Source organism: Trematomus bernacchii, unplaced genomic scaffold (genome assembly GCF_902827165.1).
Source record: "Trematomus bernacchii unplaced genomic scaffold, fTreBer1.1, whole genome shotgun sequence".
Taxonomy (NCBI): domain Eukaryota; kingdom Metazoa; phylum Chordata; class Actinopteri; order Perciformes; family Nototheniidae; genus Trematomus; species Trematomus bernacchii.
Genome location: NW_022987839.1, coordinates 5,832,937 through 5,860,258, shown reverse-complemented (window position 1 = coordinate 5,860,258; position 27,322 = coordinate 5,832,937). Strand labels below are relative to the sequence as shown.

The window sequence follows — 27,322 nt, the reverse complement described above, 5'->3', positions numbered from 1 at the left end:
AAGCAAAAAATTCTCCGGCACCAACCTGTACATTTATTTTGATACACTTTATAACAACATGTAATGCTGTACATGTGATATTTAGTGAGCTTTATAGGTGCTGTTAGCCAGAGCCATGCCAGCTGTTTACCCCTGTTTGCAGTCCATATGAGAAGCTAAGGGGCTGCTAACAGTAGCTTAATATCAATGAGACGGATGGACTCATGGTGCTATTTTATTAATGTTTATTCACATGTTGTTATTGACTACAGAAGATAGAAGATTTTATTTCTTACAACTTTATATTCAACATGTGCCCTACCGGAGCCAACATTTCATTTTATTCCATTCTGTGTTTGTGATTATACTCAAATCATTCAGCTGTAGATCTCACTTTTGAAATATCTTATCTTAATCTTAATCCTTTTAAACTTTTAATCTTATCTCGGGAGAGCCTTCTTGAATTTTGTTTTCTCCCTTTTTCTTCAATACTCCTCAAGTGCACATTTAAATGAGAAAAGACTGTAAACAAGCACTTGTTCCAAATGTTCTTGTTGGGTTAAATACAAGTTAATGAAAGCTTGGTTAAGCAGGCTTTGTTCAGCTCTCATCGACCAGAAACAAAACAATCATTACGCTCTTTGTTGTGGTTTCAGGGATTTTCTTCTGATTCAGAATCATTGATTATTCAGGATTTGTTTAATTCCTCGTCCTGATAGTGAGTATTGAGTTAGTTCTGTATTTTCCTGTGCTCGTGTTGACTCAGAGCCGGTGAGTATTGGAAAAAGAGGCAGGATCACTTTAATTAGCAAGTTGAATAGATTGTTTTCCTGGTAGCAGAACATGCAACAGCAAGCACTTTCATGCATATACAACATAGAAATCCTAATTCTGTGTCAAGACTCACAGCTACGGTCATCTAGACTTTATTACATCCAGTTTGTAGCCGTGCTGTTTGTTGGTAGGTCCGCTTTGGTCCAGACTGATATATTCAAGCAGTTTTTCAATGGTCAATGAACGCTTTCACACCAAGTACTTTGCCGTACTTAGTGTCCAGCACTTAGTATCCAGCACTTAGGCGCCGTTTACACGAGGAGAAAACGGCTTGTATCTGCATAGTTTCGCGTGCGTATAGCCCTATTATTTACACGAGGCCGATAGAAACTGACCCCACAAACAATAACGGGTCCCAAGGTGGATAGATTTGCAAACGAAACGCTCTGGGGGGTCAACCGAGTCCGTGTAATCACCTCGATACGAATATTTCCTGAAAAAATAACGATAGCCCCACTTCTCCTGCTCACTGCTGAAGCAACTATCAAAAATAGCTGTGTTAATTAAACGCACAAGGGGTTCTTGAATGAAATAATATTATAAAAGGCAAACCAGAATTGTTAACGCCCAATATACTCCTTAAACAAAATAAACAGAGTCAGATTTCATGCATTCATCCATTATATTGACAAAGGAGGATCTCACCCCGTGTTTGTAGAGAATATCTCTCTCTTTCTGAGCCGTCCTCTCCACGGACGTGCTTCAGTTTCTTTCAGTTTCAGTTTCGGGGCTTAAACAGAAGGGTAGCCATGGCAACATTGCTGCGGGGCTGCTTGGGTTGCTCTTCTTCGCGGCTTTTGGTGTATTTTGGCGGAAGTTACAGCGCCACTTACAGTCCCAGCATATGTACTACAGCGTTTCCAGCGGCCTCGTTTGAACAGACACGTTAAATGAAACAAATGCATGTGAACGGAAGACTTTTTTGAATACGCATACTGTGCATAAACGCAAACGGTCCCGTGTGAGCGGGGCCTTAGTGCCCAGCACTTAGTATCCAGCACTTAGCATCTAGCACTTAGTATCCAGCACTTAGTGCCCCCATGGCACTAAGTACAGATCGCGTTCACACCGGAATAAGTTCCCTGAAGGAAGATTACGCAAATGAAGCCGCTGACTTAGTATCCAGCACTTAATAATAGCTTGCATTTATATAGCGCCTTTCAAGGGACCCAAGGTCGCTTTACAAGTAATAGGGCAAAAACAAACATAACAAAACAAAAGTCAGACAGACAAAACAACAGATCGATTAGGGGCCGAAAGCCTTGGCAAACAGATGGGACTTGAGGGCCCTTTTGAAGGCGTCGAGTGTGGGGATGTTGCGAATCTCCGCAGGGAGAGCGTTCCAGAGGGTGGGGGCTGCCACACTGTAGGCTCTGTCCCCGAAGGTTCGCAGTTTGGTGCGGGGGGGTGGTAAGCAAGCCAGAGTCTGAGGACCGCAGGTTCCGGGGTGGGACATGTGGGTGAAGGATGTCCGATAGGTACTGGGGGGCAAGGGCATGGAGGGACTTGTAGGTAAGGAGGAGTACTTTGTAGGATAAACGGGACTTGACCGGCAACCAGTGTAGGTGGATGAGGGTGGGAGTGATGTGCTGCCACGGCTTTGTGCCCCCATGGCACTAAGTACAGATCGCGTTCACACCGGAATAAGTTCCCTGAGGGAAGATTAGGCAAATGAAGCCGCTGACGTCACTTCTTCTTCTTCTGCTTTGGGTTTACTGGCAGGCCGCAAACAACTTCACGGCGTATACTGCCACCCGAAGCCCCTGGCCGGAAGTCCCCGGAGTTGGGGACTGGCTTCAGTAGAAGCTGCTGGGACTCCCAGCAGCTTCTACTGAAGCCTTCCGAATAAATCGCCAGAACGCCGACACCTCCTCATCTCCACCGCTCCCATGTTTTATTTTGTGTTGCCATAAGTTATTCTCTCTCCGTTGGTGCGCTGGGCTAATGCTAATGCTAATAATGCTAATGCCAGCAAATACAATGGCGGCTTCACAAAACCTTTCCGAGTTTTACGGGCCGTGGTTTGCAATTCGCCCAGCCAATCAGAAATTGGAACTTTTTTCTCCCCAGGAAAGTACCATCTCTCTAGCAGGGACTAAAAAGGGGGGAAAAGTTCTCATGAACTAAGTTCTCTTTTTGGTGTGAACGCAAAATTCCAGGAACTAACGGAACTAAACGGGAAAAGTACTCCGGTGTGAAAGCGCCTATGAAACTCTTTGCAGATATGATCCTCTTACTTTTCCTTTAGCGCCACCATGTGGTTGCTTTGAAATGAAATTGCTCTACGTCTATCAGATGGATTGCCATGAAATAAGGATTTATTTGTCGGGAATTATTATTATTAGTATTATATATCTTTATTGAACAAGGACCATCCATCAAAAAACATTAATGTCAAAAAGAGAAGAGATGCTATATGCCAGATTATAGCTAACAGCTCATTTCCATCTGAAATTGGAATGGGAAAGATTTGGAAAACATCGTAATTTACATAATTTGACCGATCATTTTATGATTAATACCTGAAAAACCAATGATATTTAACCTCGGCTTTAGTTTGCGTTTAGTGCTAATTGTTACATTTCAGTGGGCTTACAGTACATTCTTATCAAAGATGGTTAACATGGTGTAGATAGTATACCTGCCAAATATCGGCATTTTACTTATTTCATTGCGAGCAAATTAGCATGCTGACATTAGCATTTAGCTTAAAGCAATGCTATGTTGTAGCTTCTTTCTTGTAGGTTGTAGGTGTTGCTGTTATTTGTATTTGAGCAGAAATTGTGTGTAAAAAAAATCAGTAAAATAATTGATTATTAGTCAGAAGAAAATCCCCCATAACTGGTACAACCAAATCATCATTTACAGAAATGTGTTTGACCTAAAGTTATCCATGCAATATTTCTTATAAAAACACATCCTCAAACTTCTCTCTCTCTCCTGTGGAACTGCTAAGACTACACACACAAAAGAAAATGTGTGGCTAAGCAACTTTTTTGGGTGGGTGGGTAATAAAATGATGGATGAAAATACTGGATGTGGTAGAAAAGGAAGAATGGGAGGAGAGATAGTTTCCATTATAAACCCCCTGCTGCTCTTTGGGAAAATAAATAAAAAGTGCTGACTCAACAGAAACCTTTACAATCACCTTCTCTCACTCCTGTGCACCGACGCTCTCTCACAAAAATATACTTGTCACTGTATACCATCATCCCCCTCCATCAAAAACAATGTATGCAGCGTCGGGGTACGAGCTGGCAAACGTCCCCTTCCTCAAACTCTGGATTCATCTCTGGAGGATGAGCAGCAAAGAGGTTTTTTTGTCGCAACATTGTTCATCTGAGGTCACAATAAGGCTTACAGTATTTCCGTAGAGAGTGTATCTGTGTTGCTTTTGTGTCCTGCAAGCATCTTTTGTGTGATTACAACCGAGGGCAGGAGGCTGCCGTTTTATTAGCAATGCTCTGGTTTGGACCAGTACAAAATAAATGAGCAGCATCCCCCAGATACATTTCTGTTGCTTTAGTTTCACTTTTTATAAACTCATTTATTTGGAAAAATCAAGCTAGCTAGTGTGCACCAATTGCATTGCATGTGTTACCAGAACGAACAGTCATATTTGACTGACTTCAAAGATACCAACAGCTGATGAAGCCTTTCTCCGGGCTTCATTTTTACTTATAAAACGGGCTGTAATCAATTATTGTAAACATTTCCAGAGAGACCATGTAACCTAAATAGCTACATTCGTTCCCTCATTTGTTTCCCCGTGATTTCCATTTAAAGTGGAAATATAATGCTGGTGTATTGAGTCAGGTGTATATCAGTATGTAGTGTCTCTCCTGGGACATGTCTCCATGCTTTAATGTTCAAAAAGCACCTCTTTTCACCCTCTGTCTGAAACCAGAGCCCAGTCTGCTCTGATTGGTTAGCTGGCCGGCTCTGTTGTGATTGGTCAACCGCTTAGAGATGTCCCGCCCCTTAACCTATCACGTACAATGTGTTGGAGCGCGTTATGTCATCAAAGGAACAAACTACAGGAAAGGGAGAACCCCAAAAAGCAAGGCCTCTTCAACACATGCTTACGTTGTGGGACGTAGAAAGGTTAAGGGTGTGTTTACTGTGTGTGTGTGTGTGTTTCAGAGGGCTCTCCGTTCAGCTGGTGGCTCGGGGGTCCCGCTCCCGGTCGTGTCCAGTCTTATTGGGGGGGGGCTCAGCCGGGCAGCCAGCAGTGTGTGTGCGGGCTGCAGGGAGACTGTGTGGACCCTCAGCACTACTGCAACTGTGACGCTGACCGCACCGAGTGGTACTGAGACACAGCAATACTTACAGACGTGGTTATTAATACTGACATGTTCCTACTCCCCCCCTCTGTAATGCCTCGCCTTTGTTTTCTTCATCCTCTCCTTTGTATCTCTCCTTATTGTTCTGCCCTTTGCCTCCTAATCTCTCTCCCTCCTCCTTATTGCCATTTTCTTTCCTACTCCTCCGCTTCTATTTCTTCTGTCTTCCTCATCTATCCTCCAATTCGTTCTAATTGTCTTTAATTCTCCAAATCCTAATTATTCTTCCTCATCTTCCTCTTCCTCCTCCTCTTCCTCCTGCAGGACTGAGGACTCTGGGCTGCTCACCCATAAGGAGAGCCTCCCTGTCCGGTCTCTGTTGCTAGGTGACGTCAGGAGGCCGGGGTCAGAGGCCGTCTACAGGGTGGGACCGCTCAGTTGTCATGGAGACAGTAAGTCAAGCTTTAATTGCCTGGTTACATCAGGACAGAAGTCTCTCCATTCTGGAAAATTACAATTTTTATTAAAGGGGACCTATTATGCAAAATCCACTTTTTCATGTCTCTTCTACATCAACATGTGTCCCCTCTTCTTCATGTCTGTTCTACATCAACATGTGTCCCCTCTTCTTCATGTCTGTTCTACATCAACATGTGTCCCCTCTTCTTCATGTCTGTTCTACATCAACATGTGTCCCCTCTTCTTCATGTCTGTTCTACATCACCATGTGTCCCCTCTTCTTCATGTCTCTTCTACATCAACATGTGTCCCCTCTTCTTCATGTCTCTTCTACGTCAACATGTGTCCCCTCTTCTTCATGTCTGTTCTACATCAACATGTGTCCCCTCTTCTTCATGTCTCTTCTACATCAACATGTGTCCCCTCTTCTTCATGTCTCTTCTACATCAACATGTGTCCCCTCTTCTTCATGTCTCTTCTACATCAACATGTGTCCCCTCTTCTTCATGTCTCTTCTACATCAACATGTGTCCCCTCTTCTTCATGTCTCTTCTACATCAACATGTGTCCCCTCTTCTTCATGTCTCTTCTACATCAACATGTGTCCCCTCTTATTCATGTCTCTTCTACATCAACATGTGTCCCCTCTTCTTCATGTCTCTTCTACGTCAACATGTGTCCCCTCTTCTTCATGTCTCTTCTACGTCAACATGTGTCCCCTCTTCTTCATGTCTCTTCTACATCAACATGTGTCCCTCTTCTTCATGTCTCTTCTACGTCAACATGTGTCCCCTCTTCTTCATGTCTCTTCTACGTCAACATGTGTCCCCTCTTCTTCATGTCTCTTCTACATCAACATGTGTCCCCTCTTCTTCATGTCTCTTCTACTTCAACATGTGTCCCCTCTGTGGAAAGAGATTCTGAAAGTTTCAGGAACAAAGATTATCTCTCTTTTTGATCCATTTCTATAAAAACCTGTCTGAAAATGAGCTGATCAGATTTTGGCCACGTTATGATGTCATAACGATGTTTAGTCTTGTGTAACCATTAGCCAATCACCAACCAAGGTAACCCCCCCGCCCCCCCCCCCACCTTATCACCTGAATCTCCTCCTAGAGCACCATTGTGTTATTTGTAACCAAATCTCTCTCAGAGGGGCGTGGGGAGGGGCTCCTTATTTTCATCTAAAGTAACAGACAGAGAATCAGCACTTTGGAAACAGGGCTGAAACAGAGGGGGTTATGGGTAATGCTGCAATGATCTGTTTGGTGTTTCAGACAATCAGAGACAGGTTGTGTATATATCTGAGACCTGTAATATATTGATGAAAAACAGTATAATAGGGGACCTTTAAAGTGTATTTTACATCGTTTTGCCCAGGGACACAACGACATGCTGACTGCAGTGGGGTTTGAACCTCTGATCCGCACACCAACCCGCACACCAACATACTAGTCCACTGCGCCACATCCCAGCCTATACAAACATATTCACACCGTTGCCTACTGTTTTTTCCCCACTTTCTTTCAGCTGTATCCACATTGTTTGTAAACAGAAAAAATATATAAGAATTTAATCTTGACTTACATTTAATAAATACATAATAATAATAATCCTGTCCTGTTTCCTGTTTCCTGTTTCGTCGAACTTACAGAAGGACACAAACTAACAAACTTATTTTGACATTCAAACCAATAAGCCAGCGTTTATTTCTTCAAGCAGCAAATAATAGCTCATTATTTCTGAAAGATGAATTGCTCTCAGGTCTATTGAAATGGAAATACAGGATTAGGTGTTTAATGCGATGAATAAATTATCCTGGGTACAAAACCCAAACATATAGAAGCTATTTATCATTAGCAGAACTGCTGCACATTTCCTCATTTGTTTCCCCGTGATTTCCATTTAGAGAGGAAATATTATGTTCATTTTCAGGTTCATATCAGTATTTAGTGTCCCTACTTTAAAGAGTCCTCTCCTGCTGATGTTCAGGTGTATATCAGTATGTAGTGTCTCTACTTTAAAGAGTCCTCTCCTGCTGATGTTCAGGTGTATATCAGTATGTAGTGTCTCTACTTTAAAGAGTCCTCTCCTGCTGATGTTCAGGTGTATATCAGTATGTAGTATCTCTACTTTAAAGAGTCCTCTCCTGCTGATGTTCAGGTGTATATCAGTATGTAGTGTATCTACTTTAAAGAGTCCTCTCCTGCTGATGTTCAGGTGTATATCAGTATGCAGTGTCTCTACTTTAAAGAGTCCTCTCCTGCTGATGTTCAGGTGTATATCAGTATGTAGTGTCCCTACTTTAAAGAGTCCTCTCATGCTGATGTTCAGGTGTATATCAGTATGTAGTGTCTCTACTTTAAAGAGTCCTCTCCTGCTGATGTTCAGGTGTATATCAGTATGTAGTGTCTCTACTTTAAAGAGTCCTCTCCTGCTGATGTTCAGGTGTATATCAGTATGTAGTATCTCTACTTTAAAGAGTCCTCTCCTGCTGATGTTCAGGTGTATATCAGTATGTAGTGTATCTACTTTAAAGAGTCCTCTCCTGCTGATGTTCAGGTGTATATCAGTATGTAGTATCTCTACTTTAAAGAGTCCTCTCCTGCTGATGTTCAGGTGTATATCAGTATGTAGTGTCTCTACTTTAAAGATTCCTCTCCTGCTGATGTTCAGGTGTATATCAGTATGTAGTGTCTCTACTTTAAAGAGTCCTCTCCTGCTGATGTTCAGGTGTATATCAGTATGTAGTATCTCTACTTTAAAGAGTCCTCTCCTGCTGATGTTCAGGTGTATATCAGTATGTAGTGTATCTACTTTAAAGAGTCCTCTCCTGCTGATGTTCAGGTGTATATCAGTATGCAGTGTCTCTACTTTAAAGAGTCCTCTCCTGCTGATGTTCAGGTGTATATCAGTATGTAGTGTCCCTACTTTAAAGAGTCCTCTCATGCTGATGTTCAGGTGTATATCAGTATGTAGTGTCTCTACTTTAAAGAGTCCTCTCCTGCTGATGTTCAGGTGTATATCAGTATGTAGTGTCTCTACTTTAAAGAGTCCTCTCCTGCTGATGTTCAGGTGTATATCAGTATGTAGTGTCTCTACTTTAAAGAGTCCTGTCCTGCTGATGTTCAGGTGTATATCAGTATGTAGTGTCTCTACTTTAAAGAGTCCTCTCCTGCTGATGTTCAGGTGTATATCAGTATGTAGTATCTCTACTTTAAAGAGTCCTCTCCTGCTGATGTTCAGGTGTATATCAGTATGTAGTGTCTCTACTTTAAAGATTCCTCTCCTGCTGATGTTCAGGTGTATATCAGTATGTAGTGTCCCTACTTTAAAGAGTCCTCTCATGCTGATGTTCAGGTGTATATCAGTATGTAGTGTCTCTACTTTAAAGAGTCCTCTCCTGATGTTCAGGTGTATATCAGTATGTAGTGTCTCTACTTTAAAGAGTCCTCTCCTGCTGATGTTCAGGTGTATATCAGTATGTAGTGTCTCTACTTTAAAGAGTCCTCTCCTGCTGATGTTCAGGTGTATATCAGTATGTAGTGTCTCTACTTTAAAGAGTCCTCTCCTGCTGATGTTCAGGTGTATATCAGTATGTAGTGTCTCTACTTTAAAGAGTCCTCTCCTGCTGATGTTCAGGTGTATATCAGTATGTAGTGTCTCTACTTTAAAGTGTCTGTACGAAAGTCCATTGGAGGCGTTTCAGGCGTTTCAAGTGTGTGTGAGAGAAACTCCCATTAGAATTAACACACTACAGGAAATGGAAACCTCAACAAATAAAATAGGGCCCCTTCATAGATGATGACGAGGATTTTTCATTCCCTTTTCTCAGAGAACTTCTGGAACGCTGCGTTTTTCGACAAGGAGACGTCGTACCTCCACTTCCCGACCTTCCACGGAGAGCTGAGCGCGGATATCTCCTTCCTGTTTAAAACCACCGCCTCCTCCGGTGTGTTCCTGGAGAACCTGGGCATCAGAGACTTCATCCGGATCGAACTGAGCTGTAAGTAAGAGCTGAAGGGCGAGGATTTAATCCGGATTAGAGTGATGTGTCAGTGAAACCTGGGACTCAAAGTCTTAATCTGGATCGGTGTAAAACCTGGAGGTTAGAGACTTAATCTGTTTCAAAGTATTCTGAAGAGAGAAATTGTTTATTGAAGGTTGAACTCGGCTGTCTTGACCTTCCTGTCCTGACTTCAACTGTGAATGTTATACAAAGTTTAACAGCTCAGGGAAACCAAGAAGCCTTTTCAAAAAGTTTTAAATCTGGCTCCAGGGATTTGACCCAATTTATCCACAAGAGCGTCGATGGATGGTTCAGTTCATCTAAAATGTATTGCATGAGGTCAAGCTCAGGGCTCTGTGCAGGCAGGTCTAGTTCTTCCACACCACACTTGTAAAAAAACGTTTTAATAGAGCGTGCACTGCAGCTCAAAATCAGGAAAGGGTCTTCCCAAACGGTTGCCACACAAAGCAATAAAGCCTGTGAAAACCCGCTTTTAAACTAAATCTGCAAATATCAATTATTAAATAAGCGATAATTTAATTGAAGTTAAGAAAGAAACATTCATACATCTTTATGTGTTATTTATGAAATGTTTAAACTCATCTCTTTGTTACTGTGGTGTGATCTGATTGGATCTCATCTATCATACACTTTGATTCAAACAATGCTTAATTCTGATGGTGATACCACCTTTTACCCACTCATCCATTGCCACTAGCCCTATACGCTGGCCCAGCTGGGACATTTTACTGCTGTTTGAATAGCTTAACATAAGGACTGATAGCTACGGAAACAACTGGGCTGTTCAAATAGAAGAAAATACAAACTAATTGGGCATAATAAACACTCTTACTGTATGCTGCGACATTAACCTGAACACAGAAATAAACAGATTTCTTTCCACAGAGTTACTTGCTTGAAAATCAGACCACATCTAAAATGCCTGCAGCAACGGGAGACTTTTATTTTGCTCTGCTTCTAGGATGGGTTAGTTTCCCAAAATGCGAGCACACATATTAGTCTTCTTTAACTTCACTTGAGCTTTCTGTTTTCATTGCTCGGACGATATTTTCTGTCTCTGCTCTCTGTGTTCTGCTTTCTAGCCGCCGCCTCACTGCATATTATTCAATATGACAGCAATAACCAAGAGGGTGTTTTATACTTTAGGGGTACAACATTGTAGTGCGTATGTGTTATACCTAGGGTTGCAAAATTCCGGGAATTTTCAAAGATGGAAACTTTCCATGGAAATAAACGGGAATAAACTGGGAATTTTCAAAATGAAAGGTTGGCTCTTCGTAGGGAACTTAAATATAGTTTGGGAAAGTATATTTTAGCATAATCTTGACTAAAACAAACAGATGCCATTCAAGTACACTTGAATATCCATGCCATAGCACACTGCTTACTGCATGGCTATTGAGACCACACCCCCTACAGGCACTGTGCATTCCTCCATCACATGCACAGATGAGTAATATTTAACTCAACATTCCTGTTTTCGTTCTTCAATGAAGCAAATAATTGTTCAATAAAATAATTAAAACTTGTTCTGTTCTACTTTAAAAAAAAAAAAAAAAAAAAGATCTTTTGAAATGTCATGTTTTTTGTTTAATTTTGCATAGAATATTTCCAAAATTCCCCAGCTTAACTTCCCATGGAAACTTTCCGGAAATTTACCGGAAACTTTCCGTCCCTTTGCAACCCTAGTTATACCTTTACAGCCCTCATTGGTGTGTTTGCATTTAAAATATGGCAGAAGCACCTACAGGTCTGTACTCTATGGTTCTGCAGCGAGGTGTAATATTTGTGTAAATGGGAAAACAATCTTCCAGGTATCAGAGCCTGCCTTTTGAAGCTCAATCAGCCCAGTTTATTTTGCCGTGTTGTTTCGTGCTGCATTTGGCATTGGGATTTGAAGGGACACAGAATCAGATGCAGGGACACTGCTGCTCCAACAGCCTCGCTCCTCGGGGGAAATCATTGTCAGTGTTGGTTGTTCCCGCTCCGAATACTGCCGCTTCCTCTGAGAACAGTTTCCAAATGAAGTTACCCGTGTGATGCTGGGATATTGTTTCATCTTGTTCTGTGCTCTCGGAGTGATACATCTTCTCCTTGGAAAACACAAAGGGTGAGATGTCTTTAGGCTCCAACATCGACTCCTTCTCTTGGAAGGGGGAGCAGTGGAGAGCCCAAGTGAATCTGGTCCGTTCCACAACTAAGAAAAACTCATTCAAAGTCTCATTATTATGTGTTACAGAGCTTGTAACTATAAATCCAGAGCTTTTCTCAGCACTATGTTGTGTGGCTCGCCTTATATGTTATTATTATTATTATTATGCGCCGCTTTCCACCTTCTTCTCCAGTAGGACTCAGATGAGGGTGTTGTACTTTTCCTTTTCTTTATACATGTGATGTTTTGGTGTTGTTGTTTGTGTTTATTGTGGGAAATAAGTATTTTTTGTGTTTCTCTTAGTATCCTAAGATAATGTTATGTTTGGCTGTGGAAAAAAAATGATTATGAAGGGCAGACCATCTATTTGTATTTATTTTGTTTTTTTTAGAAAGGGGCGGGTCCTATCAGATTGTATTCTTCTCCCTGCTCCTTTTCGCTCAATGGTGTGTTTGTAGAGACATGTTTTGTTGGCAATTATTGTACATTTGGTTTTGCGTACCATGAGCGGGACAAATACAAATGAAATGAAATGAAATATGTCGTAAGGACTGTAGATTTCTTTGTCTAACAATAATTATATTTTTTTGCTGTCTTTTGCAAACGCAATTCCCCATAAGTGTTAGTAGGTCAAGAGCAAAAACATCAAGGCTTGACAAAGTAAGCAAGTTCATGGCACATCAAGGGTTTGCAGTTAGTTTTTTTTTGTTATATTTTGGTAGTTTGAATGCTGGTGAGTTTTTTAGCTAGCTGCGAGATTACAGCTAAAAAGTTAGAAATAGCCGTTTTAAGAGAGAGCATCGGTAAGTGTTATTGATATGGATGAGTCTTTGCCTTTCCTTCTTTTTCATAGGAGCTGTTGTTACATTTTTGTAAAATCACAAAGGTTTAATTTTCACAATTGCTATAACAGATGTGCCAAGACAGAAATTAGGAGGCCAAATAGCTTTAAAACAACCTAAATAAATAAACCATATTTCAAGTGGGAAATATCTCATTTAATGCAGTTGCAGTTTTTTTTACAAGTGACAAATGTAAGTTGACATTGTCGTATTTATATAATTATGAGGAGCAACTTTAATGGATTATAGTCAAGTTAATGTTGAAACACTTCTACAGAATTAGAGACCAGTATATACAATTCTGAAAATGCTAACATAAGGCAATTGATATATATTTATTACTTATTACACTATGTCAGTCTGAATCTGAGAAAGTATGAGATTATTTACGAGACGCAAAAACATGTTTCATAATGAGTTTTTCTGAAATGATGTTCAAAGTGTTGTCAAATTGTCTCTAGGATTTTCTCTTTCAACCCTGACCCATATTTCTAATCTGTTCATTCTTCCGTTTGCATTTGTCTTCCCCATGACCGCTATCCTGTCCATAAATCGTACCTTTACCTCTCCCTGTCTCATCCGTCTCCCTCTCTCCCTCTCTCCCCCTCCGTCAGCCTCCACTCGGGTGGTTTTCTCCTTCGACGTCGGTAACGGGCCTCTGGAGGTTCATGTGGAGTCAATGGTGCCGCTGAACGACAACCGGTGGCATCGAGTCAGAGCGGAGAGGAACGTCAAAGAGGCGTCGCTGCGGCTGGACGGACTTCCTGTCGCCACACAGGAAGCTCCGGCTGACGGACACCTCCACCTGCAGCTCAACAGCCAGCTGTTCATAGGTGAGGAGGAGACACATGGGCCAAACAGATATTCATATAACTTTATACAAAATAAGAATCAGCTTGATTGGCCAGGTGTGTGAACCATCAAAGGAGTTTGACTCAGGTTTGAACTGCTATCAATTTACTCACACAAAAAAGACCAATAGCTTATAAGAAGGACAATAAGGCAGCTAAAACATAAACATTGTACAGGAATAACTAACATACTAAACAGTATATAATGTATATAGTTACTACACAATTGAAATGAAATGTGTCAACAGTAAGACAATGGTTCTGAGTGAAAAGGAGTGCTGAAATAAATGTGGATAAATAATGTAAAAGAGGTAGGTGGATATTTCAATATGCACAGTATGACATAGTTATATTTAACAATTATTTAAATTTGTTTTACCCAAAGTATAGATTAAAAACGATGTTATTGATTTAAATAATTATTTAATTGCGTTAAGTAGTCCACTAGCTGTGTTTTGGGATCTCTACGAAGTCCTTGTCAGCGGTCTGATACACAGAAATAACGGACTGTCGAATGCAATAATTGACCAATCAGAGTTGAGGCTATTCAACAAAGCTGTGCATTAATAATATATCATGAATTTGTTAAGAGGATAGTGCAGAGTGATTGTTCCTCACACTTTGTGCCGGTGTTTAATGTTCATCAGAGTGACGGCTCTGGAAGGAAACTGTTTTTGTGTCGGATTCTTTGGCTGTAGTTTTCTGCAGCGCCTCTCATGTTGATACGTGTTGATAAGTGTCCAGTTGTGAGAGATGTTTTGTCTTTCCTTCTGCAATTTGCCGTTGTTTGGCATATCTGTTCATTATTTCTGCATGTGTCATCGATGCTCCAACAGTTCAGGCAGCAGCGCTCTGTGCTGTGCATAACAATGGAGTCATTTTCATTTGACAGCCAATTAGCATCATGTGTCAGCTTTAATAGAGCTCTGACTTCAAACTAACTTTAACAATTTGTATTATGTGTTTGCACATTGTCATTTGAATAATTCAAATAGGTACTTTCATATAAATACTTGGGTGTAATGATAGCTCTACCATCCTAACAAGAGCACAGTGAATCAGAGGGTGTTTCTCAATGTCGAGGAAGGATGCTCCAGAGCCACTATTTCAAGGATGCTACGTCATCGAGTCCCGCCGAAGGACTGTTCCGATGTCCAGGCTCCTTGGAATTCTACCGAGGTCGGCGTTCCTTCGTAGCGAGACGTTTCGAAGCTGCGCATGTGTATCCTCCGCGGTCTTAAAATCCCCACAATGCTTTGCGCACGGACCAATTTCCAAATCTTTGGCGGAAATCGCGCTCCATTTAAAGGCGGGGCCTCGCATATGACGCACACCGGTTAGCCTCTTTCCACCATTCTTCGTTTTCCGAGGCGAGGAAGGATTCTTGCCTCGCTTCTGAAGCAATTGACTCGGAAGACATGTCCTACCAAGGAAGCGTCCTCGACATTGAGAAGCACCCAGTGAGAATGGGAGAGAAACCCAAAAAGCAGAATAGGGCCTCTTTAATATTTGTCCTTGTTGATGTTGTAAACGGAGCTGCTGCAATGCGACTTCAAATTCAAACTAGGAACTGACAACAAATAATTATCGTAAAGTTAAATCTGTTAAAGTTTATTAGACAACAATAGCTTTTAGTTCATTAATTACTGTTGCTTTCCAGAAGAAAAGTACAATCCTGCTTTTTATATCACAGCCTACAGTCCCCACATGCTAAACTGTTATTGGTTAAAGTGCTGCTAGATATAGAAGATACCAATCCGACATATGTATCCTCTCCCTCCACAGCTAAAGCACCCAACGTGAGGAATCAGTGGCAGGATGTGCATCCTCAGATAAATGCTAAAAATATTCTCTCTTCTTCCACACAGGCTTATCTGTTATTGGCTAAACCCTGCTGTGTTATCAGCAGTATTGGATGTAAAATGTGCTGAGGATGCACATCCATTCAACACGGCTTCCACTTCCTCTTTGTACAGATGCCGACCATGTTAACTCCTGATAGACCATAATCCACAGACAATACAGTTATCAGGTCTGATCTCCTCGAGTCCTACTTACTCTAAAATAAGAAACTGTTTAAATGCTAAATTGCTGTTCTGCTATCCGCTGCTCAGCACTTTTGAATATGAAAGTGCCGAGTCGACAGCATGTGAACATTGATCATGTTTAATAAATACAGCGTGCATCAGGGAGAATATCGTGGTATGGGATTTCCTCCAGTGAATAATCTGTAAATGAAGTTTATTCTGTAAATGATTCATCAGGCGACCTTGTAATTAACCATCAGAACGTCCAATAGAAACGTCATCAATACACAGCTGTGTTTATCTGAACTCTAATCAATACCACAATCTGAAATCTCCATGTTGAGCTAAAGGGGGAAAAAATAATGAAAACCCATCATTTCATATAAGGCGTTATCATTGTGCAAATATCATGAATGTCATCTCACATCAGTGAACTCACAGTGAGGGAAAACAAACAACCAGTGAATGGAGGGACATATTGATTAGAGGAATAATCCACTCTAAAGTCACCAGCATCAGACTATGTTTGTTTACCTCTGAATGACCATAACACACACTGGAATACGTCTGTGTGTGTTGGGATGGAAATGTTCCAGGATGTGTCTCCAGATTGTTTCTGTAATGGATGTTTGTCGTACACTTTTCGGACTTATCTGGCTTTTCTGTTTTGAGAGGAGCAGTGGCTTGCTTGTTGTCGTTTATTTGTTCTTCATCAGCATTATTTTTCTGTGACTGTGACAGTGTCCTCGAGTGAAACACTAAGTCCTGAAGGTTTGAAATCCAAAACACCAGGCACCATTTGGCTGTGGGAGTGGCCTGACAGGATAATAATTAGGGAGCAGAAACAACACTGCTTTTGTGTGAATATATCAATGTGTAATTTATTTGCAAATTAAACCTCTTGATGAATATTTACAAACTATCTTAATTATCTCTGCAACCAAATTAAAAAAACTGTACACGCACTAAGTGATCACTAAAGGTAGGAATCCAATTTGCAAGTATAAAACCTATTAGTATTTATTATAGTAAACATTTTTTTTTGTAATACTAGTTCTCGTACTCTGTTGAATGCAGTTGTGGAGTATAATTAAATACATTTACTCAAGTTATACCTAAGTACAATGTTAAAGGTCCCATGTCATGGCCATTTCTACTGATCCATTGTTGAGGTCTACTAGACATTGTTCAATGTTCCAAACTCACATTGGTTTCTCATACAGCATCTCTGTATAGTATTTGTATTCACTCTCTGTCCTACACGCCTTGTTGGAGCTCCTGCCCCCCCCCCCCCCTCCTGATGTGTGATTATGTGTTACAATGGCGTTTGTTAGCAACCAGAAAATGACACCAGTAATGACAAACGGATGAGAATGCTGCGTGGGGTCTGGGTGCCGTGTTGGCGGGACGTTGCAGGGCTCGCTGCTCCGCCCTTTGAGGCTCGAGGAGCAGACAGTGTGAGCTGGATTACTGGTGTCGTTTCCTGGTTGCTGCGTGGGGTCTGCGAGACAGCGAGACACGGCGAAACTCAGCCTGAGCACACACACGTGAGTGTGTGGCGAACTGTGAGAGGAGATCCACGGAGCCGCGGCTGAGAAAAGACTGAGAAATGTCCAACGAGGCGTTCTGGGGCAGCATAGACAGGTATTTTCTGTGTTAGAGTTTTATTCGCTACAGGGTGTACTTTGAGGGTTTTTGACTCTGCAGACCGTTTACATGCAGAAACACCTTCATAACACACAAGGGGACGGGTAACAACCGGAAAAACATGACATGGGACCTTTAAGGTACTCAATCATTTCCACATTCTGCTACATTACCTTTACTCATCTACATCTCATTTATTTAACTGATTGAATGACTTTACAGACTCAGATTATTTATACAAAAGTAAAATCCACTTTTAAATTAGAATGTATTATGGCTGATTCAACTACCCAAGATTTGATAAAATAGTTGAAATGATCCCCACCTTTGCAAGCTGCAACATTAAAGTGTTATGCACATGAATGCATCAAAACGTATTATCCAATAATACAAATATAGATATTTAGATAATCCCCGAATGGTCCATTCTACATAATGAGTACTGGTACTCTGACCTATAGAAGTATATTTGCTTGATGCTTATAGTTTTGTAACTATTTTTAAATAAGATGGTTGAATGCATAGCAGAGAATGTCTCTACTGTACTAGTTAAGTTAATGATATGAATACTACTTCCACCACTGGTTTTGAGCTCATTTGCACATGTTGACACGATAAGCTAAAATGGTGCTTAGATGCTAAATATTCCCTGGTTAACATCAACATGTTAGTTGTTATTTTTATGATTAACATCTATTGTTAACAGTTCTCTCACACCATAAATACAGTGTTTTAAATCATGGAACATGGATGTGGACTTGTGTCTTGTTTTCATTCGGCCCCCTGATTGGTTAATGCTCATGTCAATCAAATACCCTAGTTTGTAACACCATGTTTTGTAGTTTCTAAACCCGACATTAGATATTTTCTCTTCCTCCAGAGCAGAAGATATCATTTCAGTAACTAAACAAACGTTATATGTTTGAGTAGGAGTTACATGTCTGTGTTGGGGTTTTGTTGGCTCTGCAGGACGCACATGTCCAACATCTTTCTGTGTTCAGTTTATTCATGAGCACACGCTCCCTCCCCACAGTGTTGTTCAGCATAGTATTGAATGATTATAGTTCAAATTCATGAAGCATCCTCCAACATGCATTGTATTTACGAGTCTTGATTTGTTAAGCAAACTGTTCTATTGTTTGAATTACAAGCCGCTGCGTTGGTTTCTATAAACCATATCTCAATGTACACATTGTATTTATGAGCCATAATCCTGCCTTGGCGCTGAGTCGTATTGTTCTGATTAATAAGCCGTGTTATTGCCTCGCATGGATTTATAATCCACACCATTGTTCATTTTCCACTTCCTTTATTGCTGTTTGTATTGTAAGTGCTTAAAGTCCATACGCAGCTATTTGGAGTGAGCTCAGCGATGAATGCAGAAATCACTTTCTTTTGTGCCGGCTTATAAGTGATTGTTTTGCCTTGTTTGGGTAGTTAAGCTTTTGTTTATTTGTGCTGCAGTGTCGTCTGAGTACACAGGTTTTATTATTCCTCTCTGTGTGAGAATGAGGCGCCGGTGTCCTCCTGTTCGAAGATTTTGAGGATTCCTTTGATCTCCGCTTCAGGTATTCCTGGAAATGCAGCCGTACCGACGTCAGATTATTCTGTAGTATGTGATATAAGCTGTAACCTGACACGTCAAACATTAGCTGGCTGTCTGTGTTACTTTATGTGTTCTCTAGTTATCTTTGCAGTGGCACTAATCACAGTTTAGCTGTTTAACTGCTGTGTCGAGGTTCAAACATCACCAATTAGTTGAAAATGGAAGCACTAGTTCATCTACATCAGAGGTTTGGAAAGCTAGCAGCTGTCTGAACATTTGCCAACAAGCCACGAGTTGTTTTTATTACAAAGAATAGGCTATTATATGTTATATGTGTTGCAATGTCCTTGCATTTAGCACCCTTTTCTGTCATTTTTCTAACTTGTTCAAGGCGTTTTCTTATTTCTTTGAGAATAAATATATAAAGAATATATTAAATACACAGAAAAATGGCGATCATGTTTGAACCAAGACTTAAATGATTTGTGAACATGAATGTTCAAAAAGATTGAGTTCCGCGTCTAACTTTATCTCACGGTTCAAGCATTGTCCATAAAATAATGATGTGGTCCAAAATGATTGAGAAGGCAGTATAGATACTTTCTTCAAAGTGTCTTTTTGATTTGAACTTCACCAATCCTTCATATCCTACAGTAGACATCATGTGGAAATAGTGTTATGTTATTTAAACAGCTTGATGCACAGATGTGTGCTGCATCAGCAAACCTCACACTGTACACTCTGTCTTTGAAGATGTGTCTGATCTCCGTATCACACACATCTCACATCTCCTATACTGTCTTATCTGCCATATTTTATTATTTCATGTTGAGACTTGTACTTCTTATCCGAGCTTTGGCTGTTCTGTCGGACGTGTGTTTGAATCTCACACATCGCTCCTGACTTTAAGATCCATTATTTATATGTCTTGCTCGCCAAGCATGAGGCGTGCACATGCTGAACTTTGATGATAACTGATATGAATTGTTTCCCACTCTCATGTGCAGATTTCACGCTGAGACATTAGAGGTTGTGCTGTTTTGATATGATGTTTTGAGGGTGGAGTCTTTCTGTGTTTGAACTCTTTGATGTTATCTTTGATGCCCACGCCTTTACTTTCTGTTACGTTTTTCCTGGAAGCATTGAGTCTCCATTTGATGTGCAGAGAGCGTAATCCTGGTAGCTGAAGAACAGCAGGGTGTGTGGTTAAACCCTCGCCCCTCTGATAGCCTCTCTGTTAGAAGAGTTTGTTCTCTAATAACCTTTCCTCGCCACTGTTGTGTTGCTTTGATCAGACGTGGTGTTCCTCAGGGATCTGACTTTGATCCCTGCTCGTATTACAACTTGTACGCAAGCTGCCATGTTACCCTTTACGAAGCAAATTGTTTCTCCCTGTTATTGCTATAGAGATGCAAAGAGTTCTCTCAAAAGTCTTCAATATTTATTTTTTTCTATTAAGATTTATATTACATTTTTCACATTTTATACATAAATGCAGAACAAACATATACAGGCAGCAGACCCCCCCCCCCCTCCGGCCCCCCAATTATTCTCTCACACACAAATGCCTACATACCCCTGCGCACACATTCATATATACATCAACGTAAAGCATGTAGATACACATTTACAACAAATCAGGGTGTCCGTGGGGTCTTAAAAAGTATTAAAAGTTGATAAATCAATTTAGCGAAAATGAAGGCTATTAAAAAGTAGTTTGTTTTCAATAAGTATATCAATTGTCCAAAGAGGTTGTATTCTACAGTTTGCCTGAATGTAATCATTGCGTAGGTGTGTAGTGTGATTCTGTGTAGTTTATTTATGGCATCCCGTTGGATTGGACGTCATCTGAACAGGACATCGCACGCTCACTGCTTGATAGCGCGCGAAGGTCCGTTTACGCCGGTAGTTAAACAACATCGTTATGGGGAAATGCAAGTCTGCGTCCAAATGGTTGGAAGATAAGGAGGAAGGACAATCAATACTGTATATAGTAAATGTGAGGTAAAGTGTGTCGCCAATGTAACCGGTTAGAACTCAAAGTGGCGATGAGGTCTTCAAATATATGGAAAGGGTCTTAAAAAAGGTCTTACATTTGACTTCAGGATTCCTGCATATACCCTGCAAATACATCATATACACGCATACATGTACACATATACAAATATACTTCCTGTCCCTCCCTAGTAGGGCTGTGCGATTATGGCAAAAATCATAATCACGATTATTTTGGTCAATAATTGATATCACGATTATTAAAAACAATTATCCATTTACTTTGAAAACATCCATATACTGTATTGAAAAAACAGTATGTTTTTAACAGTTGATTACCCTGAACTTTAAGTATAATTAAACTGAAAAACCAATAAAAAAATAAAAATTGTAAATTTAAAAAAAAAATGTTGTGTAAACTCTGGCTGATGTGGGCAGTTGCGCAGAATAAGCCTGGCAGCTACAATAAAACCTGTTAAAGTCAGTCTAAGTTCTGCTTTAGTCAGGCCTGGTGGCACAAGAGATGTGTCCCCCAGCAAACAGAGCTGTGGCGATTCTGGTAGAGGTTTTCTGAGCCACCCTTCAAGGTTTTTTAATACCACCTTCCAAAAAGGCAGTACCCTTGGGCAATCCCATAGAGCATGAAGAAATGTGCCCATGTCTCTATTACATTTCCGAAAAAGTCTTCAATATTAAAGGTGGGGTAGGTAATTTTGGAGAAACCAGCTCGAGTGCGCTAGAATTTGAAAATACACAGCCGGAAAAAATCTGCCACTTCCTTACAGAGCCCCTCCTCCAACACACACGAACGCACACATGACCAATGAGGGCACGAGATAAGTTTGTGCACAGATGGAAGGCTGACAGGCAGGTAGGCCATCCAGTTATTTTAGCCAGGCCGGCTAAAATGATTGGACGTGCTTTTTACAGTACTACGGCTTCCACAGATGACATTTTTTTATGGATTTTTTGTCAAAGCACTTCAGATATTCATTGCTATCGGGATGTTAAGAGCATTCCATGGAATATAACAAAAAGTGTATCTCGAGCCGGTTTCTCAAACTTACCTACCCCACCTTTAACTAACTGGACCCCTCGAGTGTTAAAGTTAAAATTGTATTTATCCGTGCTAATGATTGAACTTTTAACCTTTCGCTTAGAGGCCTAATCTCTGAACTGGAGGGACGACTCGTTCAATAAAAACACGACAGACTCTGACAGGTTCATCGACTCTGCTTCACCTCTCCCTGTTATCAGAGCAGGACAATAGTGGCAGCTTATCAAGACATCTGATATCTAAACAAGAAATGTTTTGTTTGACAAAATGTCAACGATACAAGCATACAGTATATAGAACAAAACCTAAGGAAAGAATCAACTATGAGTCCAGTAGAGAATTACAGTCAGCAACATAAAACCACCTAGCTCAAAAGGATCTTCTGTAGGGTGCTAAAGTCTAGCTAGAGCTCTTGTGTTCTCTTCTTGTGGCGCCACCTACTGCTTATCTCAATAAACCCACCCCTTTTTGCCACTGATTGCCGTGTATTAAAATACTAATATTTCCAGTAATATACAAGACAAACTATCCACTAATAACCACATAACAATACTAGACACAAATATACTTTTATTACATTTCCTTTAGATAGTGTTCTACGATATCCGGTTAAAATGTGTCCTACGTTTGGACGGTGAAACCTGGCTAGTGTGTTACTAGTAGAGGAACTAAGGCCCCTAAAAGTTGAGGTACCCCTACCGAAAATAGTGAAAAGGTAGGCTCCTCTGAAGGGGGCCGTGTTGGTCTTATCCCATGTACCTCTGAAAATAATGATCAGAATGTCACACAATTTGGACTAGATGTTCACAGAGAGGCAAAACATACAATAAAGCAAATATAATATCAATACCTTTTACCATCTTTGTAATATTAACACTTAGATACATGAATCATAGGCAGAAATGTTATTTATACAACCATCCGTGTCATAAACTAGACCAGGGGTCGGCAACCTTTTTGATATGAAGTGCCATTTTAAAAAAAAAAATCTTATTAGTGTGCCGACGTTCGTGAACTGTCAACGGGGGGGGAAGCTCGACGTTCGTGAACTGTCAACGGGGGGGGGGAGCTCAACGCTCGTTAACTGTCAGCGAGAGGGTGAGGGGGCGCTCGTGAACTGTCAACTGGAGAGCTGGGGGAGCCTCGCTGCGGGGAAGCTGTGGACCTCTGTCGCCTGTCAGCGCAACTTACATGATGCAGTTTAAACACAGTTAAATAAATAAAGGGCGGTGCCGGCCGCCAGCGAACCGAGCCCGGCCGTCAACGGCCCGCTGGCGACCGGCTCGGTTCGCTGACGGCCGGACGTACTGTGATTCTCCAGAACACACAGTTGGCCAGTCCGCCCCTGTGTAGCATATTATTTTCGTTGACAGATGAGCAGATCGCCACTGGGCTTTCAACTAAAGACACAGCCACGCAAAAGCTGCGGCATGTACAGCTCCTTATGGGTACTGCAATGTGTAAAGTGCGCTACACCCCTGATCGTTTCATCATGGAGGAAAGCAGCAGAAAGTCGACTGGAGTTAAAGAGATCGGGGCCTAGAAGTTATCCTTCTGCGCTGCGTTGCGTGCATGGCTTCCTTCTGCAGGGGGAGACGCGCTCTGCCGGCGGTCTCGTTCAGGATCCGAAAATACAATTTAAATATTTTGCACACTTATTCCTAGTGTGCCACTGGTTACGGTCCCGCGTGCCAATGGGGTTGCCTACCCCTGAACTAGACATATTAAAGTAATGAGGTGTGTGGCGCAGTGGATAGAGCCTCGGTGTTGGGATCAGGGGTTCACAGGTTCAAACCCCACTGCAGTCAGCATGTCGTTGTGTCCCTGAGACACTTCACCCCAAATTGCTCCTGTGGGGATTGCCCACAGTATTGAGTATGTAAGTCGCTTTGGATAAAAGTGTCTAACAAGTGACATGTAATGTAATGTAATGAAAAAACATGGTTGTGCTTTGCTCGGGTTGGGGTATCTCAAAAACTAAAGCCTTTTTGGGGGTTTGTTCCTCTACTCATACCCCTATAAATGATTATTCAAAGATCGGAAATTCAAAGAAAGATAATTCTGTATTCTAGTCATTTCAAGTTTCCTGGATCTTAATACCTACATTTTGAACAATGACTTTCTGTAGACTTAACGAGGATGAAATATAATACTGTTCATTGTGTTGTGTCGGAGGAAATGTTCAGGCAAGTTTTATATCCTGCGTTTCTTTGCTGGTTCAATAATTCATTCGAGTCAGAGAAAGATAGAGGGGGCCTGGAGGAGAGTCTAACAGTGATTTATCGGTGTGAAAAGCTGCTGCTGCTGAACAATAGCAAGTTGTCAGCTTCAGACTCTGAGAGCAAAGAGCTGCCAAGTCTGTGCTCTGAACACAATAAGACTTTCTCTTTGTGATCTTTGCAGAAGTGGGAGGTTGTCTGAAGTAAGCAAACAAAATGTGACCGTGTTCATGGAGAAATGTTGAATGCAGAGTTTGATCTGTTCTTGCTGAAGTATTACACACTAAAGTGAGCATATGCTGCATGCCATCCACTCATCCAGCGGCGTCAGACAGACAGCTGATGAAAACTTTTGTCCCCGATTCAGTTTTCCACCTTGTTGCCTCATTGCTGTTTCATCGTCGTGTCACTTCATGAGAAGAGAGTTGACAGCGTGGAGCTTCTGGGGGAGCAGAGGCGAGGGGGGGGGGGGAGAACTAAAGAGAGAGGAAACATACGGACCTGTCAACACTCAGAGAAATAAATGAAAGGCTGGCACAAAGAGGACAGACACTGGGGGATTTGTTCTCTCAGTGCTAGCTTTGATTCCTATATGCCATGACTCTGATTGCTGATGATATTAGTCACATAGTCATTTAAGACATTTGATATCTTATATGAGTGCTTCAGGCTGTCCTTGTGAACCCTGAATCTTCTATGAACTGAACGTGGGTGGGATCAGACACGATGTTTGGTCGAATGATGGACAGCTCCCAGATGTTTTGGAGGATGGATGGATGGATGTTTATTCAGCGTGTTTCTGTGTTTCTCAGGAGGCACAGCGTCCAGGCAGAAGGGCTTCCGGGGTTGTATCCGCTCCCTGCAGCTGAACGGCGTCCCCCTGGACCTGGAGGAGCGGGCGGAGATCACCCCCGGGGTCCAGCCCGGCTGCCCGGGTCACTGCAGCAGCTACGGCTCGCTCTGCCAGAACCAGGGCCGCTGTGTGGAGAGAGCCAGCGGCTTCCACTGCGACTGCGGCCTGTCGGCGCACACTGGAGCCTTCTGCCATACAGGTACATGCGCACACACACACATATGTTTTCCTGTGGCTGGTGAAGCCACTCCACCAGCTACGTTAGCAGAAAACCATATAAGGTTCTGCAGGTTACAGAAGTCAAGGGAATGAAACTAAGTAAGTAAGTAAGTAAAACTTTATTTATATAGCACCCTTCTCAAAACGGATGTACAAAGTGCTTTACTAGGGATGCTCCGATCGATCGGTCACCGATCGAGATCTGCCGATACTCACTCTCTACCGATCGATCGGTGCTCTCTAAACATGCCGATCGCGAGAGCCGATCGCATGACGTAAAATACATGACACTTTTCTCTGTGCGCGGCAAAACAAGCTCGCCAAAATGGCTTCACCGGTCTGGCATTATTTTAAGGTGTCCGAAAAAGACAGTAAAATAGCGGTATGCAACGTGTGTGTGAAGCAGAAATCCTGCAGCTCCACTGCTGTGACGGACCGGTGAGCGGAGCGAAACACACAAGAGTTAGACCTAACACACTTAGCTATTTTATCTACCTCTGGAACAAGCTAAACTAGTTATAAATATGTTTATTCTTCACTGTCGGCCTCACACATTACTGGATCAGCGAGCTGCATGAGACGATACTGACGGGCTGTCAGGAGAGAGAGAGAGAGAGAGGGGGGAGAGAGGGGGGGAGAGAGAGGGGGAGAGAGAGGGAGAGAGAGAGGGAGAGAGAGGAAAAGAGAGCGCTTGCTCATTTCTCCCGTGGTATTATCCAAAGTTAATGTAAACTTGAATAATATACATAATTTGAATGTAATAATTAAGTTGATTGTTGTTTGTGGAAGCTCCAGTGAATGAGCCCCATTAACTGAGTTTTAAACATCACTTTAAATGGAAGATTTAAAGTGATGTTTAAATCTTCCATTTAGGCCCCGCCCACTCGATCGGATCGGCGATCGGTATCGGCAGATACTGATTCCGGCGATCGGTATCGGCAGATACTGATTCCGGCGATCGGCGATCGGCGATCGGCCCCAAAATTGGCGATCGGAGCATCCCTATGCTTTACAGTACAGTACACAGGACACAATTCAAAGTACAACTATAACATGTAGAATAAAAGGCATAAAACAGCAGCAGGTAATACATAGGATAAGACATACGATAAAACACCAATAAAAGACAGCTACTAACTCACCTCCTCCGACGACCCAAAGGCCTGTCGGAAAAGGTGGGTCTTTAACTGCCCCTTAAAAATCTCTATTGAGGCAGAGGCTCTTAGTGTCTGGGGGAGTGTGTTCCAAAGCCTTGGGGCCACCACCTCAAAGGCACGGTCCCCCTTGCTGTTGTCTTCCTGTCACTGTGCAACGTTTGTCCTGGTTTGACTGTTTATAACGCATCATCACACAACATGTGTTTTAAATCAGTGTTATCAAAGAGTTGTTCATATCAAAGTTATGTCTGAAACAGACAACAAAATGTTAAACAGCAGAACATAATACCACCAGGTGCTATATATTTATATAAAACACACATCATTCAATGACATTAGTGATTATTTTTCTTCCAGAGAACTCTATCCATGTTATTTCTTTTGGCAATTAGATAAAATAAGATGTTATACCAACATACATTTTTCTGAAACGGGTACGTTTTGACCCGAGGACAACAGGAAGATTCAAGCATGGAGAAAAAATGACAAGTATTTGCCACTGAAAGTTGGATTTTTGGTGTTGGTTTGCCTTTAATGTTGCCCACTGCCTGGACCTCTCTCTAGTAGACCCGTCTAAACACTTTACAACATGTCATTTTCCATCCCCTTTCTCTGCTTTGCAATTCCTGCATTCGCTCCTGATTTATCCCAGCAGCTGAGGTTGAGATTGTTTTGATGTCTTATTTCAGCTTGTAGTTCCCGTAGCAAACGAGTCTCTGCAGAATATTCTCTGAACAGAGCCTTGAGCTTCTGTAAATATGACTTCTAATAATTATGTTAGACAATAGGCAGTTGAAATAAGATTCATTCCCTTCAAGCACATTCAGAAATACAAATAAAATGTCTGGGTGTTTATCTGCTGTTGTCTAACGGATAAGGATCTATTACTATACTCTACATTCATCATATAGAGTCTGTTTTAGAGCTTTTCAAATAGCGATTGAACTTGAATCAAAGCCCCAGTGGCCAAATGGATGAGGTCTCCATGATTCAGATCCTGTACATTCTGTATCTCTTTCCTCCAGAGTTGTCGGCCAGCTTCCAGTCGGGCACGTCGCTGCGCTACACCTTCAAGGAGCCGTACGAGTTGAGCAGGAACAGCAGTGCCCTGCCGTCCTCCATCTACTCGGACCTGACGCTGAGAGGAGAGAACGTCTCGCTGAGCTTCAGGA

At 41.7% G+C, this 27,322-nt stretch overlaps 1 protein-coding gene across 1 annotated transcript in view; it reads left to right on the top strand.

The window, feature by feature from the left end:
- LOC117500367 (contactin-associated protein-like 4) overlaps positions 1-27,322 on the top strand; it is a gene marked incomplete at its 5' end in the record, with an annotated part of 138,037 nt that overhangs the window by 96,983 nt on the left and 13,732 nt on the right. Inside the window, 6 exon segments of the mRNA XM_034153229.1 lie at positions 4,957-5,119; positions 5,421-5,548; positions 9,391-9,561; positions 13,194-13,412; positions 24,734-24,973; positions 27,176-27,322. The exon segment at positions 27,176-27,322 is cut by the window's right edge and continues 78 nt beyond it. Coding sequence (XP_034009120.1) covers positions 4,957-5,119; positions 5,421-5,548; positions 9,391-9,561; positions 13,194-13,412; positions 24,734-24,973; positions 27,176-27,322 — 1,068 coding nt within the window.